At 42.0% G+C, this 15887-nt stretch overlaps 1 protein-coding gene across 14 annotated transcripts in view; it reads left to right on the top strand.

Annotated features, from left to right (window-relative positions):
* The first annotated feature begins 628 nt into the window (after window positions 1-628).
* The window catches only part of CPEB2 (cytoplasmic polyadenylation element binding protein 2), an 80047-nt gene continuing 64788 nt past the window's right edge, over window positions 629-15887 (top strand). The window contains exons 1-3 of one of the 14 annotated variants that reach the window (XM_016423318.2): window positions 629-802; window positions 7042-7332; window positions 8141-8230. In XM_016423318.2, the coding sequence (XP_016278804.1) occupies window positions 635-802; window positions 7042-7332; window positions 8141-8230 (549 nt within the window). In that variant the 5' untranslated portion in view covers window positions 629-634. Of the gene's footprint in view, window positions 803-1170; window positions 3692-3946; window positions 4107-4234; window positions 4506-7041; window positions 7333-8140; window positions 8231-15887 lie in introns of those variants that run through there. The other 13 variants (XM_016423313.2, XM_016423314.2, XM_003341442.4 and 10 more) reach the window with 13 other exon arrangements.

Here is a 15887-nt window from a genome sequence, read left to right on the forward strand (position 1 = left end):
ATTTTAGCCAGGATGTAAAACAAATAACCAGGTTTGAACACACCTTTGCCAGCCAAGATTATGCCAAATTAGCTTCTCCAAGAACTGACAAAAATCATTTTCAGAATGAAACATGTATTTCATCAGGAAAACGGACCTTTTTTTTTCTTCTTCTAAAAACAGTAGTTAAGGCGAGGATTCTTTTTTTTTTTTTTAAATTTAAATTGTTCCCTTAAGAATAAGGAATATTCCTTTCCCCAGATTTCTTCGAATTGCTGTGCCTTGGGGAAGTTTTCTCCCCTTCCATTTGGCATGCCTCGACAAGCCTAGTGCTGAGTCAGAGCCTCTTCCTTCTCCCCCGGTTGTGAGAATTCTTTCTCCCTTGAAAATTCATAAAGCTTCGGAAATGTTTAAATTAGAGTCTCCCGAGGGAAGGGGCGGAGGAGCCTGAACGAATGTGGTAGGGAGGAGTCAGACACAGCGAAGTCCTACTAATGGTACATTAAATGCTTAGATGAAATGGGAAGAAGTAGAGCCAGCCCGGGGTTACCAGGGAGCTCCGCTCCAAGCCCATTGTGCGTTCGTGTGCGTGTGTAAATAACTACCGGGAGCCGGTTTATATCCCCGAGGCTTTATTCATTTTAGCGAACTGAAAATGCTCCGCATGCCCGCCGCGAGAACGGCCGGTCTGGGGGTGGAGCCCCCAGAATTCCCAGGACCCGCCGCCGAAGCGGCTCGGGGTGGAAAATACACGCCAGTCCCTGTTCGCAGGGTCGCGGCCGCCGCGGGGCCTCAGGGGCAGTTAAGAAAGCGGCCAACCCCGGTGCGGAATCCCAGCCACCAGCCACCAGCCCTACCCCGCCCCGGGGGCTGCTTGCATCCCCCTCCCGCTCCCGGGCTCCCGCCCGGCCCCGGCCTTTCCCGAGGAAGTAGCTAGGTCGGCTCGGGGCTCTCACATGACTGAAGGGAGGGGCCAGGAGTGGACAGGAAGGAGGCGGAGGGGGGTGTTACCCCAATGACCGCGAGGGGTGTGTGCCGGTGTTGGGGGGGAGGGTCATAACTAGGATGGTTCACGGGCGTGTAAACCACCCCACCATACGACGAGAAAAATGTGAGGGAGGGGCCGTTGCCCAGGAACCGCTCGCGCGCCCCCCCACCCCAGCACGCGACCCCCTCTCGTCTTTTCGCCGGCTGGCTGGCCTCGCTCCTAACCGGCTTCTCCTTTTCCCACGGCGCGAGGCCACCACGTCCCGAGGGCACGCACAGCAGCGCCCCCAGACCTCCTCCGGTCCCCACCCCCACCCCATCCTCAGCGGCGGAGGAGGGAGGGGCCGAGAGAAGAGAACCGGGTGACACCGCGCGCTCCCTCCCCCCCACCCCACCCCGAGCCGCGGCGCGCGCGCGCCCCCGGCAGGCGCCTGCATATTAATGAATGGGGGTGGGGTGGGGAAGAGAGCCTCGGCCTCGTGCCCGCGCGTGCCAGGGGGGACGCAATTGTGAGGTGGCTGTGACGCACATTCCGGGGTTCTTAAGGGGCTGCGGCGGCGGCGCCGGAGCCGGTATCGGGAGGAGGAGGAGGAGGAGGAGGAGGTGGCTGTAAGGGGGGGAGGGAGGGGGTAAAGACGGTCAACCCCGCTCAGTTACGGTGTGTCTCACTGACCTCCCCCCCTCCCTCCTCCCTCCAACACACACACTCCCCCAACCCCAGTCCTAGTGGCAGCTCCCGTCCTATCCCGGGTTTCTTAGGTGGGGCAGGCGAAGGGAAGGGGGGTGGGGGGGCGGTGGTCTATCTTGGCCCTGGTGCGAATCGCCCCCTCTCCTCCCCATTCCCTTCTTCCCCTGTGGCTGTACCTGATAAATGGGGGATTACGGATTCGGGTTACTGCAGACTGCCCCGCTCCGAAGCAGCAGCCCCGGCCCCCTGTTCAGCAGCGGAGCTTACCGACCCTACCCGCCAGTCCCAACCCCAGCCACCCCCCAGATCTCTTCCTCCTTGCCCTTCGCCTCCCTCTCGCAGCCACCGTTGCCTGTCACCGGTTTCTCCCCGGCCTCGACCCCCTCCCAGTTTTCCATTCCCACCGGCGGCGGCAGCTCCGCAGCCGCCTCTTCCTCCTCCCCCCTGTTCCTGGCTGCGGCCGCCGTAGCGCACACCCATATCATGCAGGATGAGCTGCTGCTGGGGCTGACACAGCAACAGCAGCAGCAACTCTCAGGGTCAGGGCTCCCCGAAAAACTCCCTAACCACCATCCCGTCGGCAGCACGAAAGCGGGTGCGACCCACCTCCTCCCCTCCCAGGACTTCAAACCGAGTCTGCACCACCCCTCCTCCTCCTCTTCGTCCTCCTCCTCCTCCACTACCTCCTCCCCCCAGGACTTCAGCAAGCAGCAGCAGCAGCTGAGCAGCCAGAAGAGGAAAGAGTTCAACCCCCCCCACCCTCCCCACCCTCAGGACTTGAAGCAGCAGCCGCCGCCGCTCAACACCCCCGACCAGTTCATCTCACAGCAGCAGCAACAGCAGCAGCTCCACCAGCTCCAACAGGAGCAGCTCCAGAAACAGCAACAGCAGCAGTTCAGCCACCCGCACCACCCGCACCCGCACCACCACCACCGCCACCACCACCACCCACCGGACTTCCACCACCCTAAGCAGCCACCGGGAGACTATCATCCCCTCCCCCAGCACTACCAGCCCCCACTTCAGCCTTCGCCGCCCCAAGCCCAGCACCACCACCACGGGGGGGTGGACAGTCTTCGGAAAATCCCGGCGGCGACAACAGCAGCGACCGCATCGGCAGCCGGCGAGGGGACCGCCGCTGAGTCCCCCAATGTGGGCTTGGTCCCCTCGACGCCGTCTGTGAATCTCCTGCCAGGCTCAAAGCTGCCCCCGTCGATGGAGTCCCCCAACCATCCCTTGCTCAACAGCCCCAGTAACCTCCTGCCGGGCGGGGGGCTCGGGGCCGGCGGCGGCTTCAGCAGCCTGCAGAGCCCGGACCTGCCTCACCCGGGCGGCGGCGGCGGAGGGGGCGGGGGCCCCCCGGCAGCAGCAGGAGGAGGGGGCTCTGCTTCGCCGCCGCCGCCGCTGCCGGGTTTCGGCACCCCCTGGTCGGTGCAGACCTCGTCGCCTCCGCCCCAGCAGCAACAGCAGCAGCCGCCGCCGCCCCAACCCCCGCAGCAGCAGCAGCCGCCGCCGCCCCAGCCCCCTCAGCCGCCGCAGCAGCCGCCGCAGCCACCCCAACCTCCGCAGCAGCAGCAGCCGCAGCAGCCGCCGCCGCCGGGCTCCTCGGCTGCCACCCCGGGCGGCGGCAGTGGCTGCGGCGGCCCAATCAGCGCCATGCCGCCGCCCAATCCGGAGACGGACAGCAGTTTCTACCCGGGGATGTCGTCGATCAACCCGGCTTTCTTCCAGAGCTTCTCGCCCGTGTCTCCGCATAACCCCTGTGCCGGCATGAGCGTGCCGGGCGGCGGCGGAGGTGGCGGCGGCGGCGGCTTCGGTAGCCCCTTCTCGGCTGCTGCCGTACCCCCGCCCCCGCCGGCCATGAATTTACCTCAGCAGCCGCCGTCGGCCCCACAGCCGCAGCCCGCGCCGCCAGCCCCGCAGCCGCCACCGCCGCCTTCGAGCCGGCGCTCGCCTGTCAGCCCGCAACTCCAACAGCACCAGGCGGCAGCAGCCGCCGCCTTCCTGCAGCAGAGGAACTCATACAACCACCACCAGGTACAGGCCGGGCCCGGGCGGGGTCAGCGAGGGTCACCGGGCCAGGGACGGGCTGTCGCGGGAGCAGCGGCCCGTGGCGGAGCGGCTCGGAGTGCAGAGCCGGAGTTGGCCCGGCAGGGATGCGGGAGGAGGCGGCAGGGGCCTAGGGGAAGAGGGGAAAGGTCAAGAAGTCACTGCGATCTAGGAGAAGCGCTTGCCTGGAGGGACCCGGGGCGGCGGGGCCGAGGCACCGGTCCTGGCGGGGGGGGGTAGGGTGGGAGGTTGGCAAGCTGGGGAGGCTCGGGGTTCCGGAGGATCCCCCCGGATTATGAGCCCTGAAGGACACTTTGAGGTCGACATTGGCTATACTCCCCCACCCCCACAACGCCCTCCAGTTCTCGGGTGGGGGCGGGGGGCGTCCTACTGGAGGGAGAAGGTCAGGAACGGCTGCAGGGGCTGGGGTTGTGGAGGGCTACCTGGGCTTTGGCGGTGGGGAATCGGGAGGGAGGGGAGGAGAAGGTCGATTGGCTTCTGGTGTCGGTGAGGTGAGTAAGTGGACAATCGATTGGGAGGCCCTGGCCGGGGCATGGTTGTCCCGACCCTTCCCAGAACCCCTATAGAAAAGGTGCGGCTGCAAAGAGGGTGTATGTGTGTGTATGTGCGCTTCGCCTGTGACATTTGTGTAGACAGTCACATGTGTCTCAGTGTGTGGGTGAAGGACGGCTGAATGACCGGGTATTTTGGGGAACCGCCGAGGGAAGCCGCGTCAGACGAGGGTGCGAACTCTGGGGTCAGGCTGGGCCGGAGCACCCCGACTCGGAGCTGCGGCCGAAGGGTGGGTGGGGCCGCTGTCAGCCAGGGTGGAGGGGGAGGGGGGTACGATGATCACTTGCCCACTTGTTATCTCTCCAGCCCTGGGCTGGGGAGTGTGGCTCTCGCCTAGTCGGAGTCCCGAAGTAGTTAAGGAGAGAAGTGTGGTACTGGGTTAGCTCTGTTTGGAAGGCATGGACATGGCATTTTGAATCCGAATTGGGGTTGCTGTCCCTCGGTCTTTGTCATCCATTGGAGGCTGTCAGATGAGTAACAAAAATGGAGTTGTGACAGGCCCACGTTGATGAGGAATGATCAGTGATTTTGGGCGACATTGCCGGAAGATTGAGGTTTTATGTTTATGCTAAATGGCGGATTTTCAAAACCATACACAGTTCAGAAGATTTTTATCTAAAAGCAGCGTCTAGTCCCTTTTCGAGAGAGAAGAGAACTATAATATTACAAAGGAAGAAGTGAAATAACACAGGACAGATTGGGTTAAACTTTTTGATCGTATGAATTTTTCAGCAAGATCTTTTGACCGACCCTCAAGTGACCCAGGCTTTTATAGTGGCTAACAATCTGTATTAAAAATACATTTTCTCTAAATAAAACTTATGTTTTTGATTTTTGGTCAAGGCAGCCTAGACTATATGTAATCTGATTATCTGAGTCAGTTTTTCACACTTTTCTCCATAAATGTGTTGACATGACAGGTGAAGCTTGAAAATTGCTACTTTTTTCTAGACAATGTGACCTTACATTTTCCTTTTAGCTAGCTTAAAGGTGTTTTGGTATCTTTGGTCACAAGTCTGTAAATGGAGCTATTTATCATTTTAGCAATGACAAGTATGTATTCCCACTGACAGTGAATGAGAATAGGGTGAGATTTAAAAACTCAGAATTGTGAAATCCCATTCTGTTCGTCTCTGATTTATGTAACCTTGAGTAAGGCATGGAATATCTTTGCATGTCTCTCTCCTTCTTTAATCTAGAAATTTGCCACTGAGAGCTATAATAGTAGTTATTTATATAACTGTCAGCATGACCTAGAAAGCTTTACAGGATATATGCAAGGATTAGTGTTTACCAATCATCAACTTTTGTACCAAGCCTTCTGAAAGTGTGGACTATAACGTATATTTATCAGCTAAAGTTCTCATGCAACTTCCATATATATATATATATATATATATATATATATATATATATATATATATATATATATATATATACACACATATATATACATATATACACACACACATAAAAGCTAAATATGATGCCTATCATTTAAATTGTTTTAGTAGAAGAGGGCTCAGAATAAGCAGTTTGCTACAAATTCACAGAACTAGTTAAAGTTACACTTTAAAAATCCACATGCATACTATACTAGATATGCATTTAAGAAATAAAAACATGAATTACCATAGGTTTGAATATTAGGTAAAGATTTTGTAACAGTTAATGTTAAAGGGAATTTTTTTTGTTGCTTGATCTAATAATATCAACTATACCAAAGTTTAAAACATATATAAAGCCTTATGCTTAAAATAACCAAGTTAAAAACAATACTTCTAAATTTTCAGTAGAACAAAAGTATCATTCAAATCTTGAAAACTTTTTTAAAATTTTGTATCTTTATCTAAAAAACTGAATAAGAATTGTGTCGTTCTCTTCCTCTCAAATAAGCAGCTTTTATAGTATTTTAATATTGCTGGCATAATCTCAGTGGATCCACCTATAGGTACAACAGACAACTGCTTAACAATTCCTAGTAAAAAAGTGATTGAACAGTAGGGATTTTTTTTTCTTTCAATAATTTTTTTTTAGTAGTGATAAATAACATTGATAGAACTGGGATGAGACTATAAAAGTTGCTGGGGAAAGTTCAAAAAATACTATACTTGTCTTTTTCTAATTCTTCTCCTATTCCAAAAGAAATGTACTCATGTAACAGTAACTCCAAATGTATCAATTTTTTTTCTTTTGTAGCTATAGTACTTTATTTAGACTCAAAGTCTAAAATATTATGTGGTCAAGGGATGATATGATTCCTGACAATCAGAAAACTTGAGTTTTATTTTAAAGTTACTTACATGGATAGCAGATTGTGATACTTTAAAAGATCATTTGGGTTTTTCATTTTGAGATCTCCCCTTTTAAATCCAGTATAGGTTCTGAAAGTTCATTTTCCTCTCTTTTAAATTTCATTTGTGTTAGTTTCCTTTTATTCCTGAAAGAGAAAAAATTATATGAATCATTCTGTCACAGGGCTTGTATTTTAACAACAGATATGAAACCTCAGCTTGGTTATTATAATTGTCTGAGAAAGATGTTAGAAAGGCATCTAGCTCCAAGATTTTTTTTTAATGGCAAAATTTCAAGCCTATTAGTTTACATCATTACTAAAATATACAATGTGGCATATGAATCTTTAATGGATACTTTTTAATAATTTAGACATTTAAAATAGATATCTATACTTGTTGCAGATAAAATTCAAATTATAAGTTGTTTTGATGTTTCAAAAAATAATTTAACTGGCTATATTTCCCCAGCCTCTTCTGAAGCAATCTCCTTGGAGCAACCATCAGAGCAGTGGCTGGAGCACAGGAAGCATGTCGTGGGGAGCAATGCATGGCAGAGATCATCGTAGAACTGGAAATATGGGAATTCCAGGAACTATGAATCAGATCTCTCCATTGAAGAAACCATTTTCTGGTAATGTCATAGCCCCACCGAAATTCACTCGCTCTACTCCATCCTTGACACCTAAATCATGGATTGAAGATAATGTATTCAGAACGGACAACAACAGTAATACTCTCTTACCCTTACAGGTAAGAATGGTATGTAAATGGAATTATCTTTTATGTTAATTTCTTGTAATAGCAAGTTGGGTAATAATATGCTAAAATTATAAATTGGCTATTCAAGAAAATTGGGCTTTTAAAAGCTTTTGTTTTTAACCCAATTATAACAAGTATATAATGAAAGCTAAAATATGAGTAAACCTTGAGATAATTAACAATTGAAAAGTTCCCTTTTTTATAATAAATGATGATCTCATAAATGTAGAAAAAGCTGTATATGTTAAAATTCTAAGCAAAGCTTTGGATTGGCAACCCATAAGAAAGAAGGATTGTGCTGTATTTGTTGATCATTTATAAGCCACCACAATTCACTTCATCTAAAATTAATATGTATTAAAGTAGTCTACCATTGCCATAATTCTTAATATATTTCACTCTGACCTGTTATGTGTTAGACTGAACTTGGTGCAGTAATGTTAATAGCAAAAAGTAACTTCAGGGCTTTTTGCTTAGAATTTACATTTATAGTAGCTGGTTCAGAGTGGACTTCCCACTGGCTTAACTATACATATATCCTTTCTAAATGTGGCCTCATAGTTAAAGTAGAGAACCTAGACATTTTCCAATCCCTTTGATCAGTTTGCTGGGATTGTAGGCTAATTGAAGTTCCATTATGTCTAATTCCAAATAGGATTTTCTTCAGCAATCCTTTATTGATTAAATGAAAAAGATTAAATGAAACATCTATAGGGTAGAAAGAATTTTGGTGGTTGTTTTTTAAGGGTGGGTGTGGGGAAGAGAAGAGAACTGCTCGTTTCTGATGAAAACTTCTATGCTATTGAAGGTGAGATCTAGTTTGCAGTTGCCAGCTTGGGGCTCAGATTCACTCCAAGATAGTTGGTGCACTGCAGCCGGAACATCCAGAATAGACCAGGTAGGCTGCACAGTGAATATTTTTCAGGATTTTGGCTAGGAGTTAGTATTTCTTTATGATTGGGATTTCTCACAACTTATTAATTACTATCCAATATAAACATGGTCAAAATATATCAAAAGATATAGAAATAACTGCTTTGTTTTCTTGTGTCATCTGTTTCAAATTATTTAAATACCGTTGAAATTTTTAAAAATCCATATGTGGTTTATGATTATAAAATATTAAATTAACTTTGGGGAGGGGGAAATAATAATTTATCATTGGTATAAATTTTATGCACCTTATTTAACATGAATGTTCAGTTCGATTAGTGTGTTTAACTTAATCCAAGAAGATCTGAAATTTTAAATACAGATTCATTTAACTCTTTTAAAATCATTAATATTTTATAGTTTTTAAGTTTTTTTTTCATGAAGTAGATCTAGTTTATTTGTCCTATCTCTATATTTTTGCCATACCTACTTTTTTTTCATTCAGTTTCCTTCTATTGTTATTAAAAGAATTCTTATGATGTAGGCTTATACATATGTGCGTTCATGTGTGCATTTTAAATACAAACAATTAAGCTTAGGTTGAGACAAAATCCAAAGCTAGTTTGGCATTCCCCTTTTCTAAGGTATTCTTTATTCTTAAGCCAGCATTTACAGGCGAGTCTTAGCCACACTGTTGCCAAGCCCAGCCCAATCCTATTCTAAGTCCTTTGGAGTTAAAAATGTTGTCCATCTTCTGAGGGCAGCCAGTATTTTGTTCCTCTTTGGTACTATATAATGGGGGTTAGGGTAGGGTTGCAAAAGAAATAAAAAGCTAGGGAACTTTTCTCAGGGTAGTTTGCAAAACCCTTTCTTGCTGAACACCAGTTAAATGAATAAAAAATTGAAATTACTTGGATCCAAATGTGGTTATACTTGTGATTGATAATGCTGTTGTATATAACTATGTTTTAAGTTTTTATGTATATTTTGTTTCTGCAAAGAGACAGACTGTACTAAGCTATTGTGATTGGTAGACTATATAATATCAAATAGGTGCTAATATACAAATGAATATTTGTCAAAAAAATTCACTGGAAATATTGCCTATATAAAGTATTCTGTAATTCAGAAAATTGTGTAATGTATTCTAAAATCCAAAATAATATTGCAGTTATGATAGGGACTGAATCTGTAATTATCTTGACATAGGGAATTCTCTGTTGATGAAACTTGCAGTTTGGCAATTCTATTAACTTAAAGAGTTGCCTAAAACACTTTGAGGTTGTGACTTAACTGGGGTCAACCAGCCAATACATTACTAGGCTATGTCAGAGGCAGGACTTGAAACCACTCTTTGATAATCATTGTGCCATGTTGTCCTCAGTACTATTTTATCAATTGTGAAATACTCTGTATTTTGGATTCATCACTAATTCACACTTGGGTCTCTTCAGTTAATCTGTGTTAGTGATATTTTATTATAACAAATTGGTTTTAGTACATAAGTTCCACAAAATGAATTGACAAGGGAATATTTTAATTAGGGAAGTGGATTTTAAAGGAATATGAATTGAAGGAATGTCTAGGAGTGAATTTCAAGTGATAATATACTCTGGCAGGAGTATGAGTTTGTGGTGCATATATTCTTGTACTTTTGGTCTGTATTGGTAATAATAATCAGCTTAATTGGTGACATAGGGGCTACTCAGTAAAAGCTTAGACTAGCACTTTAAAAACTGAGACTGGTTTGGATTTTAACTCTACTTATACTTTTACTTTTCTTATTTATACTTTGACCTCTTTGGGCCTGAGCTTTTTAATCTATAAAATGGAGACCGTCTGGATCTAAAATTCTATGATACTTTAATACTTAAACATTGTTGAGGCTGGGCCCTTAATAAGCAGGGATTCCCAACAAATGAGACACAGGAAAAAAATAGTAATTATTCCCATTACTCCCATACTGCCTCTTATTCTAAAACCTGTTATTTTTAGATGATGAGGTGAATGAGAGATCTGTCAGAGATGGAAATCTGATATTAAGCAATTATAGCAGTAAGTTACTAGTAAATACCTATATTTCAGTACTATTTGTTGAAATATGCATTTGGTTCAGCAGCTTCAAATAGTCGCAAATAAAATATTCTAAAACTAGTTTGTTTATTAACACAAGAGTCTTTGCTAGTCGTGTGCTTACACATAGAATGGCACTCACTATTCAGAATTTGTTTCCATAAAAGGTAGAAGTTTTCATAGTAGAGGATCTTAAAAAATATAGCAGCCATATCAAATAATGAGCATCTTAACTGGTCCTCTAGTAGTCAGATTTATAATTATCACAGATATTATTACCCAAGTTTTTTTCTTTTTTTTGCTATAGATGAATATTTTAAAATTTAAGAATTTGGTGTTAGTATACTTGCTTTTAAGTGTTTTAATCATCTTTTGAGAGATTATTTTATTTTTTTAGTATTTCAAGCATTTTTCTTTCTAGTTGGGTATACGAAAGACTGAAAAATACTGTTTTGAAATTAACCTCTTAAATTCATATATAGGCTTAAAGTTTCTGTAGTATATACTATACACCTGTTTTTAACTAAGATATCTATGAATATCTTTGACTTTCAATGACTACATATTGTGCATCTTTTTCCAATATTTGCCAAGAAACCAGTACAATTTGACAGAATTTTTTTAATGGTGAATAAAATTAAATAGAAAAGTAGAAAAGAAATTCTTTATTTTAAGTGAAAACTTTTACCCTTCAAACATTACTTCAAATCTGCATATTCCTTATGTCAAGATGTTTTATTTCATATTTTATATCCAAACAGTATGGATTTTTAGTTACAATAAACAAAAAACATAATTTGGCTCCAGTTAGCTGCACAGACTTAGAGAAAATGAAACATAATGGTCCACTTCATCCACATTTGACTTTCATCTGTTCCAAATAGAGCTTAATAGTTTAGCAATCTATACCCGATAGACTTACATGTTTACTAATATCTTTTATTATCTTTGCTTAGGGGTATTTCCTTTCCCTTCTCAGCATGGTACTAGGGGAGAGAACATGTGATTTGGAATCAGAGAACCTAGATTGGTTCTGTTGTATACTGTGTGACCTTAGAAAAGTCATTTTACGGGGGCAGCTGGGTAGCTCAGTGGATTGAGAGCCAGGCCTAGAGATGGGAGGTCCTAGGTTCAAATCTGGCCTCAGACACTTCCTTAGCTGTGTGACCCTGGGCAAGTCACTTGACCCCCATTGCCTAGCCCTTACCACTCTTCTGCCTTGGAGCCAATACACAGTATTGAATCTAAGACAGAAGGTAAGGGTTTAAAAAAAAAAGAAAAAAGAAAAGTCATTTTACTTCCCTTGACCACAATTTCTAGTGTAGGTGGAAGTGTAGTGTAGTATAGCTAATCCACTCAATACCCCTCCTCACATTAACCCAGAATGATACTTCCTATTTGCCTAGGCAATCCTACAATCAATTGCTAATAAGCTAGGAGGAGTTTTAGCCCTTCTCACATCCATCCTAGCACTCATTATTACATTCCTCCACACATCCTCACAACAAAGCCTTATATTCCCACCAATCTCACAAGTATTATTCTGAATATTAACAGCTAATCTCCTAACCTTAACCTGAATCTGAGGTCAACCTGTAGAACAACCATTTATTATCATTGATCAACTAGCCTCAGTCTTATTCTTCACACTCATGATCATCGTAATACCTCTAGCAGGAATGATAGAGAAATAATAGCAGCAATTCAACATTCACAAGCGTTACTAAGTACTTATTTTCAGCATTGTGTGTATTTATATCTATATCTGTATACACATACATACACATGTAAAAGGAGACTATAATACCTCTTTAATTTCTATATTTGGGAGAGAAATTCAACTTATCAAAAATTTATAAAGTGCCTATTGTTTGCAAAGCTTAATGCTAGGGGTTACAAAGACAGAAACAATCCTAAGATTTGAGAGAGAAAAAAATCCTCAAATGTGGGAAAAGACATACCTTGGCATGAGGAGCATTAGAAAACAATTCCATTTTAGATAAATGTTAGAGAAATCTGAAAAGCTTGAGAAGATAGACTGGAACCACACTAGGGATGGCCCTATATTAGGTTTGAAGCATAGTATTTAATTATAGAAAAAATTGGGAAGTCATTGAAAACTTTTCAGGAGGGAGTGATATGTCTAGATTTCTGCTTTAGGAAGATTATTTTGAAAATTGTAAGGATTACATTAAGGATTAAAAGGAAACAGGAAGAACACAACTAACCATAAGACAGTGTCTAGTAAGTATTTCAAAAGATGTCCAAATGAGGCAGGGAAGGTGCATTACTTTTACTGAAAGGAAAAGTGGGAAATCAAGTAAAACTCAACTAGAAGAGCATATTCGAGGATTTCAACAAGATGTGATAAAAGTTGAAAAGTCATTTTAGGCATAGGTTACAGCACGAAGAAGTAGAATGGAATGGAATATTTTCAGGGGATATCTGTCTGGCTTTACTAAAAGGTATAGCTCATGTCAAAGCAACGTGAGATTATGTGTAGTTGTAAAACAAGAATAATGGGAGAAAGTGTATAAGCAAGTTTCTATGTTGTGTGGGTCACTGGTATGTGATAGTAGAGCTTTTAGGTCACATTACTGTTGTAATCAAATTATGATATAACTACCATGGGTACTTTATGGTATGTGCAATATCAGGGTTAATATGCTCTCTACTGGGTGTTACAGACATGGAGATTGTTTTTGCCAGATTAAAGACTGAATACTATTATTTATTTTTAAAAATGTAAGGTGTTTGAATTTAAATTGAATATTCTTATGAACTTAAATAGACAAATAGTATAATTAATGTATGTTCTTTTCCAAATGAAAATGTTGCATTTCTTCCCTCAAAAAGTTCTTTTCTTTGAAATAGGAGAATGATTTGGTTATAATACTTTAGCAAAATCTATCTCACTACTCTTCTAGTTTGATATGACAGTTTAACTTATAATACTATTAGTCATACTTTGGTAATGTTTTTATGCATTATTTCTCCCTAGTTATTTCTCAAGCAGGCTATACACATTTTTCTAGAGGTTTTTTAATTTTTTAATAGGCCAATTCTTCTAAATCCTGCTTACTTTGTTTTCTTCTGGATACTTTCCTTTTTTCCTCCCTCCTAGATTTTGATGTGTGGCCCCAAATTATTTGTGGTACATGTTCAAGATTAGAAAAGAATTACTTGGTTTTAGTTTCTTTTTAAAGTGTAATCATAGATATTATCCAAAGAGAAATACTATTTTAATTGCTGATCTGCTCTGATTGTCCCTTGTACTAGCTATTTCAAGGATTCGATCATCTTAGCTTTTGAAAATCACTTTCTGTCAACAGTTAATTACCAGTATATTATAAAGGTGGTGGTAAATTGTTATTGAAATTTCTATATTTGGAAAACGCCTATGCTTGTTGCCATAGAACTATGTGATAATGAACATAGACTATATTGCCATAGTTTACATATAACCTACCAACTCTTGATTTTTTCAGGGTGTTTCACTATTACTATCAAATTATAAGGTTTCCACATTTTATTAACTTTATTTAAATAGCTAACATTTATATAATTTTTAAGGTTTTCTAAAGTGCTTTATGTATTACCTCATTTGAGCTATAAGATCTTTTGAGAGATAGATGCTACAACTAGAGTATTTTATCAGCTTTGCAAATAAGGAAATGGGCTTAGAAATATCATGGCTTATTCATTTTCACCAGTGTTAGAAGTGGAATTCAAACTGAGAAAGTTTGTTGTTCTTTTTCATTATTGCCCTGTTCCCTCTCATTCAAAAAAACTTTTGCAAATACAATAGGATGTCATTTTACACGAACTTGACACATGTAAATTCAGGTATACTCAATTGGCAATTGAAAAGAATAAAGGCAGAAAAATACATAAAATGAAATTTTAATTACAAGGTAAATCCATATTGTTTTCCTAAGCAGCATCAAGTCTTCAGCAGTTTGCCCAATTCCTCTCTGAGAAGCATCTGTGTGTCATTACATTGTTTTATATTAAAAACATTGGCTACTAATCCAGAGTTCTCACTTGTAACAAGTCATGTCCACATCAGAGTAGTTTCTCTTTATTTTGTCAGTGCTATTTAGTTTTTAATAATGGCCCCAAAATATGAGTAGTGATATTGGTAGCTCTGATAAGCCTGAGAAAAGTTATATGGTATGTTCATATAAAAGATACTTGTTAAATAATGAGGTTTGCTTTTATATGCCATTTTCAACTTAACTGAAAAGATTTAAGAACATATTGGTTATATAAAATGAGATCCTACTATAAATTCTTTAATATGTAAGCTGTGCTTGTTTTGCTTTGGTTGCTTTCATTCATAACTGTAAACTCAAGTTCAGATCACAGATACATGCTTTCCTCCTATTAATACTCCCCTTCCTTCCATCTACACTCCCCCTCCCCAATGACCCATTTGATCTTTTTACACAAGATGGCAGCCTTCTTGGGGAAAAAAAGTCTTGCTAACTAGAGAGACACTTGAGTAAGGTGGGTTGGAATGTATGAGTGGGTATGTTGCCACAGAGGTTACAATCAGTGTTCTCCAAGAGACCCTACTCAGGTGGAATAGTGTCTTCCAAATAAATTCTTCTTTAAATCAAAACTTGACTTCGGTAGTTCCCAAGGTCATATCTAGCTCATGGATTCTACCATAAATCTCCAGATTTTTTTTGCTATTAAGCATTCATACATATCTTTTTCCCCCCATAAAAGTGTTTGCCTGCCAAATAAACTTAAAAATAGGGGAGACCAAGGGAAAGAAGCAAAATTTATGTCAAATTGATATATACCTTAAACAGTTTCATTTCTTTATTCATCTCTGTTAACCAGATCTCAAAGAATGTTATATCAAAAGGAACTTTAAAAATACATCTAATCGTACCTTCTTGATCTGGACAAGAAGAAACTGATTCCCAGAGATGTAAAATGTGCCATCAGTTCCCACAGCTAGATGTGGAAGGGAGTACAGAAGCCAAGTAGTCTGACTCTCACAGACAAGGAAACTAGACCCAGAGAGATAGAAAGACCTGTTCAGGGTCACACAGGCAGATGTGAACCAAGATTCTCCAATTCCAGAGACTAGTGCTGGCTCCCCATGTTACACAGTTAGTTTTAGCCCCTATATTTAGAAATAGGTAATAGTATTTTGAATAAAGAATTCTAAATTAGCCTTTAAACCAAATTTGTTTTAGTTCCTTAGTTTTTCTGGGGGGAATAATTATGCATTTCCTATAATTTACTCTTGTTGAAATCTACTAGGTCTTTTTGTAGATAAAGCTCTTAGGAAGACACTTGGAGATGTCATGAGTCCATTTGCCTGCTTTAAGCAATTTTTGGTTTTGGCACTTATGTGTGGGATGAAACAGATGGCTACAATGTATGCTGATCTAATTTTTTCTTTTAGAAGAAGGGATTTGCATCTTGCTAAAGAACTCTATAGAAAAATCAAGGGATAGAATTATATATGCTATTTCTCACTGTGGTACTAAAGGTTAAAAGTAAATATGATGAAACTTCTGCAGTTGCCACTAAGTAAAGGATATAGAGTGTGATCTCTAATATCTCTGAGAAATACATTGAGGGGCAAC

The sequence above is a fragment of the Monodelphis domestica genome, chromosome 6 (assembly GCF_027887165.1).
Source record: "Monodelphis domestica isolate mMonDom1 chromosome 6, mMonDom1.pri, whole genome shotgun sequence".
In the NCBI taxonomy this organism is placed as follows: domain Eukaryota; kingdom Metazoa; phylum Chordata; class Mammalia; order Didelphimorphia; family Didelphidae; genus Monodelphis; species Monodelphis domestica.